Source organism: Olea europaea, unplaced genomic scaffold, assembly GCF_002742605.1.
Source record: "Olea europaea var. sylvestris unplaced genomic scaffold, O_europaea_v1 scaffold3529, whole genome shotgun sequence".
NCBI lineage: Eukaryota > Viridiplantae > Streptophyta > Magnoliopsida > Lamiales > Oleaceae > Olea > Olea europaea.
Genome location: NW_019254435.1, coordinates 10,965 through 17,853, shown reverse-complemented (window position 1 = coordinate 17,853; position 6,889 = coordinate 10,965). Strand labels below are relative to the sequence as shown.

General features: G+C 33.2%; 1 protein-coding gene across 1 annotated transcript; it reads left to right on the top strand.

Annotated features, from left to right (window-relative positions):
- Positions 1-3,877: 3,877 nt before the first annotated feature.
- Positions 3,878-5,585, top strand: LOC111386370. The gene is made up of 4 exons (XM_023010824.1): positions 3,878-4,106; positions 4,287-4,406; positions 4,805-5,101; positions 5,440-5,585. The coding sequence occupies exons 1-4, from the start codon at positions 3,878-3,880 to the stop codon at positions 5,583-5,585; spliced, it is 792 nt and encodes a 263-aa protein (XP_022866592.1).
- Positions 5,586-6,889: the final 1,304 nt, after the last annotated feature.

Below are 6,889 nucleotides of genomic sequence, written 5' to 3'. Positions count from 1 at the left end.
TGTTTTTTATTTTCCATGGCAAAAATTCGTCCAAGTTTGACGTCGATAATCTAGAATGTTCGACATAGCTTAAAAAGTTTCCTTATAAATAAGTTTACTTATGAGTAAATGAGTAATTTTAAAATAACTAATTGTCATTAGTTAAAGTTAAAATTACACGGTTATCTATTTTACAATGATTTCAAACATATTTTTTTATTTAAAATTAAGAAAAAAATTTAACATATTTAAATACATTTGAAAACAAGAAGTTATTTAAAAATAATTAACTTTATACTTTTCTTAAAATCAACAAACATGAAGATAACCTCTATGGGAAATTGGACAAAACCTCAATATAACTAGTCACTACTTAGGGTTAGTACTGCAAAGATAAAATTTAGGTGGAAAGAAAACGAATTCCAAGGAATTGTTTTAATGGGAATTGTCAATTAATAATATTTGATTGATATAATTTTTCACATGAAAAATGTTGAAATAAAAATGTCTTTTGATATTTGTTTGACTTTATTTTTCATGAAAATTGTCAATTTAAGGGATATCTATTTCAACAGTTGCTCATAGAATTTGTCTCAATTACCAAAAAAAAAATCAATATGAAAAACATCTATATTTTGGTGTTTGTTTAGCTTTATTTTAAATAAAAATTGTCAATAATTGTTCTTAAAATTTGTTCCCATTGCCAAAAATAAAATAAAAAAACACAAAAAAAGGTGGAAAACCAATATTCACCGACCAAAATAAGGAAAATGCACGTGTGAGGAAAATATGAAAAATGAATTCCATGGAAAAATTTTGCAATCAAACCCTAAAAAAGTTGGAAAATGAAAAACACTCCATGGAAAATATCCCTAATTAAACAGGGCCTTAGTGTTTTTATATGCACGAAGGGTAATACGAGAATGGAGTGTTGTCAATAATTGGGATTATGTTGAGAATAAAAGTTAACTTTAAGAAATCATCAATATTTATGTTAGTATTTAGACAAGTATTATGATTAATCTATAACTACCTTCTTGCGATAACTTTGAAGTGTTGCAAACTTGACTAATCTTTCTGAAATTAAAAGAACACGTATAATCAGGGGTGGAGCCCCATTAGGTCCAGTGGGGACAGATGCCCGCACTGAACTTTTGGGCTCCACTAGGCCCAAAATAATTTTTTTTTTGTTAAAGCCTGGTAAAGCTCGGATCAATGTCACAAAAGCCCAATTGCCCCAACCCATGACCCGTTTATAACCCAGACCCGGTTTCGTTCAAATCAAAACGATTTCATTCAAATCAAAACCAAACCCTTCACCCTTGCTGAGCTTGAATCGCGTCTGTATCGATCGGCCGACCCTCGCTGCTTCTCGCAATCTCGCCAGTCGCCACTCTAACTCGCAGTCGCCGGCTTTTAGACTGTAGTTCCCGTCCATCGCCAAGTGCCAACTGCCGTGAAGAAGAAGAACTGATACTTACTGTCATACCGATTCACTAAAGATTGGAGTCTAGAGAAGCCCGAAACTGCCAGAGCCCAGAAGAACGAAGAAGGTGATTTCTATTTCGATTTAATTTTCAATTTCAACCTCCAATTTCTTGTAGCAAAATTGCACACTATATGAAAAACAAATATACCCAAATCATGCCTGATGTTCTGTGATTTCCAATTGGGAATTTTCAGTGAGACAAAAAGGATTTTTGGACTATTTCTTGTTATAATATATTCGTGTGTATAATGGGATGATGATTGATGACATTCTTGCTTAAGCTCCGTTTCAGAGAAAGAAAGCCTAGAATAAAGCTGCACTAGATAAAACGGGAAGAAATAAAATTGGCAAAATGTGTATAAGAACTACTTTTTGGTATCTTGTTTACATTAATTGTCAATAAGCACCATAATATATGTATGTAGTATGCTCAATTGTTTTTTGTGTAACAATTTTATCTTGACATTATTTTGCTTTTGGTATGGTAGGATGGAGATGAAGTCAACTATCAATTGAGACATAACAGTAAAATACAAAGTCTGTGAAGGAAATAATTTGGAATACAAGTTATGAGGTTTCTTTAACACGGACAATATTTTGAGATTATTTGCCTCCATAACTCGTCTGATGAGTTTCTTTAATACAATATTTGAGAAAATTGTCAACTAGTTACCGTTATGAAATTTATTCTTTGGAGAAAGTTTGCTTTGTTCAACGTTTTTTTTCAATTTGTATCTCAAAGAAAAGTACTATATGCCTTTTGCTGGCACTACAAATTATATTTCCTTCAATATTCTTGCACCATGATTATTTGATTATGGAATGACATACCTAATCCTGTTTAACTGATTTGATTAGAAAGATTGGAATGGATGATGAAGATTGCATTGATGTCTTTAATCATCATTCTGAAGGTGGCTACTACTTGGCATTGACTCTGGCATAGGCTTGAAAAGCAGGAAAGCTAGTAGCATTTGAAAGTACTTTGAATCGACCCATACTTTGTGTTTTAGAGGATAAATAAATAATTTTTCCTTGAGATAGAATCTTAAATGATACAATAGACCCTACACATGGTGGATTAACTATGGTAGCAAATCCTAGTTCCTTCTCCTAACTTTTCACGTTACATGCTTTCCCATTTGAAATTGGATTGATAATGTGAAATTGTGAATTGGATTGTGAAATAGTATAAATTGCATTGTAATTGGAAAGTGAATTGATATTGTGAAATTGGATTGATAATGTGAAATTGTGAATTGGATTGTGAAATGTGAATTGCACTTGCGAATTGAAATTGTGAAATTGTGAATTTATGATCCTTTTGTTATTATGAATTATTCTCACTCACTTCAAGTAATAACTGGATATCAAATGTTTAAATCCAGATATCAAATGAATAGATACTTTCAACGAAAGATGAACGTAGATAGTGTTGATGAGGGGGTATCGAATAATGTGGATGTTAATGAGGGGGTATCAAATAATGTGGAGTTTGATGTCACGAAACTTCCAACTGATCTTGGTTTAAGGATACTCATTTTGGATTATAATGCTAACATCCGAGATGAAGTTCGAAGAGCATATATGTTAAAGGGTCATTGTCAGCCCCAAGATCATGACTTTCCAAAACGATAATTTGGAGTAACAATTAGACGATTCAATCCTTCGTGGTTTAAAGAGTTCGGTAGTTGGTTGGAGTGCTGCTTATTGTTTGTATTGTTATCTTTTCAAAACAAGTTCTGGAAAGAAAGGTGGAGGTGAGTCTTTTGTTGGCGAAAATTTTACATATTGGAAAGATAAAAAAAAAATGCTTTATACCTATGTTGGACTTCATGATAGTGCATATAATCATGCTCGCATTAAGTGTGAAGTATTGATGAATCAAGAGCAACACATTCAATCAGTTTTCTACAAACAGTAAGAACAAGCAAGAAATGCATATGTTACGGGCCTTAATGCATCCATTGATTGTGTTCGAGTTCTTTTGCGACAAGGGCACTCATTTCGAGGTCATGATGAATCTGAGGATTCTCTCAATCCAGGTAATTTCTTAGTGCAATTGCAATTTTTGGCTGCTCATAATGAAGTTATCAATGCCGTCACATTGGAAAATGCTCCTCACAATTGCAAATTGACATCACCTGATGTTCAAAAGGATATAGTAAATATTTGTGCTATTGAAACGATCAATGTTATTATCAAAGATGTTGACGACTCACTATTTTTTATTCTAGTTGATGAATCTTGTGATGTGTTAATGAAGGAGCAAATGTCTATTATTTTACGTTATGTAGACAATAGTGGGCATATCAATGAACTCTTCATAGGGATTGAACATGTTAAAGTACCACGACTCTATCACTTAAGGCTGCAATTGACAAGGTATTTTCAAGATATAACTTGAGTATGTCTAGATTGAGAGGACTAGGTTATGATGGAGCAAGTAATATGCAAGGTAAGTTTAATGGTCTGAAAACACTCATTTTGAAGGAGAGTCCATGTGCCTTTTACATTCACTGTTTTGCTCATCAACTCCAACTTGCGCTTGTGGCTGTGGCAAAGAAGAACATCCCTATTACTAACTTCTTTCGTGTGGTTGGGAACGTGATAAATGCTGTTGGAGCATCTTCCAAACGTTGTGATCCTTTTCGAGAAAAATAATTAGACTTTATTGTTGAGGCATTGAAAAAAGGTGAGATTTTAAGTGGACGGGGACTTAATTAAGAAACGACCCTTCAGCGCTCTGGTGATACACGATGGAGTTCACATTATAATTCTTTGGTCAACTTGCTTGCCACGTTCTCTTCTGTTTTAGATATACTTGCAATGATTGTCGAAGATGAATCTTGTTCTTGTGATCAAAGATCTGATGCAACAAATTTATTGGAGTTGATACAAAGATTTGATTTTGCATTTAATCTACAGTTGATAAGAAGTGTGTTGGGGATGTCAAATGAACTGTCAAAGGCATTGCAAAGAAAGATCAAGATATTGTGAATGCAATGCAATTGGTGAGATTGTGCAAACGACGACTCCAAATAATGAGAGACGAAGGGTGGGACTCCTTTTTGGAAGAAGTATGTTCTTTTTGTCAACAACATTACATTCATGTACCCAACATCGATGATATATTTGTACACCTTGCAATTTGTGGTCGCCCTCAGCGTAGTTATCCAGAAATTACAAATTTACATCATTATCGAGTAGATTTGTTCCTCTGTCATCGATTTGCAATTTCAAGAATTGAATGATTGTTTCTCAAAGGTAAATACAGAGTTACTCCTTTGTGTAGCTTGTTTATGCCCACAAGATTCATTTTCTTCTTTTGACAAGAAAAGTTTATTAGACTTGCTGAACTTTATCCATTAGATTTCTCTGCAGTAGATGACATTGTATCTAGCGATCAATTTGAGACTTATATTTTTGACATGCACTCTAACAAAGAGTTTGAAGAGTTGAATGGCCTTGGTGATCTTGTGGAGAAGTTAGTTTTGACAAAGAAAGATAAGGTATATCCATTGGTTTACAGACTTTTGATTTTAGCATTGATTTTACCGATTGCTACCACTACTGTGGAGAGAGTTTTTTCTGCAATGAGCATCGTAAAGAATAGATTGCGCAATCGGATGAGTGATCAGTGGATGAATGATAGCACTATTGTTTATGTAGAGAGAGATATGTTTTTGAAGCTCAATCATGAAGTTATTGTATAACGATATTAAAATATGAAAACTTGCAAGAAACAAGTTTAATATATAAATTATGTCTTTTTTAGTGTTGTTGTAATATTTTTTTATTTTTTATCATCATTAAATCTATGACCAAAACCTCAAAATTCGGCGTCGAAAAATAATGTCCGCACTGAACATAAATCCTGGCTCCGCCCCTGCGTATAATTGAGTAAAAATTTCTCTCTTTATAAACTTGGTATTCTAACTCTTATCTTCTATCTCTCATTTTGAACATAGCTTCTAACTTAAAAGCAGAAGAATCTGCAAATCGCATGACCAAAAGATCTGCAAAGGCGCATCATCTTCCTGTATCTGCTCAATCATGCCACACATCCAGGCTCAAATTCGACTCGAATCCAGATGAGACACGTGTCAATGAGTGATTGATCAGTTTGAAAAATTAAAATAAAAAAAATCAATGATTTTCTAACACATCAATATATCTCTTCACTCCCTGTTTTTCAATCTGACTAAATAGTTTTAGTCCCCGTTTGACCCCCATTTTTGGATAATGAAAATGGGAGGAATAATTTTTTTTTTTTAAAAATGAGAGGTTGAAAAAGAAGGAATTTTTTTTGATTTACGTGTAATATTATTTTATGAAAGATTGTGTAGTTGAAAATATGAGAGAGAAAAATAGAATGTAATGAAATGTAATTTAAGGGGAGCCAAACGGGGGCATATTCTTATATGCTTATGAAGTGTGGGGTCCGCAATTGGCTCATCTCAGACCTCGCAGCTTCATAAGATTGCACCTTCTGGCCAAAACAAGTTATGTTTCCATTTATTAATATTTGCGTATTTACCTGTAATTAAATTCTTTCAAAATCAATTTTCCTTCTCAACTAGGTTGGGCATTTTTGTTTGGAACCACCTGATCCAAACCATATGAATAGTTGTGCCTTGGTTCTCGATTCAAGCCACATAACCAAAATTTGATTAAGTTCCCTTTTTTATTTACCTGTCAATTAAATTATAATTCACATGTATTTATATTAATTAATGTAGCGAGAGTAATATCAATATGTAGTTTTTATTTTGAAATAGAAAGCGTGAAACTTAAACGAGATATTTTACGTAAAAATTTATAATTTATTTGTGAAACTTGAAAGAATCGAATCGGACCACATCACAACCAATTAATCGGAGTTCAAACTTGTTCATTTTTCGTTTAGACTCAATAGCTCTATTTTCACAGGAAAAAATTTGGTTCGATTTTCTAAATATGTTTTAGGTACGTAGCTATGGGCCCTATTTGTAGAAGTGAAGTTCTGCACTTCCAACTTGTTTCAATACGTGAGTTTGAATCTCACGCAACTGGAACATGCACATTAAAATTGCTTTAGACTTTTAGTTAAATTGGTGAGAGAATAAAACTGGACGTCGAGGCCCCTGGGCGTCCAGCACGTCTCTTGGTGAGAAATGTTGATAGACATAGTCCTGCTTGATTTAAATAAAAATAATTTTTTATCAAAATTTATAAATTGTGATGAGAGGTTAGAAATCATACCTGAATTCTTAAAAAAATTTAAGCTTAACAACGTGCCACGCCATCCTTCGCAAAAGCGCAAATAAAAAAAATAAAATAAAAATAAAAAAGAAAGGAGGAGGGAAAAGCTTTTTTACCAAATTCATACGGATACTGACATGGTGAAATCTGATTTGCCTACTTTTTGTATTTTTTTCA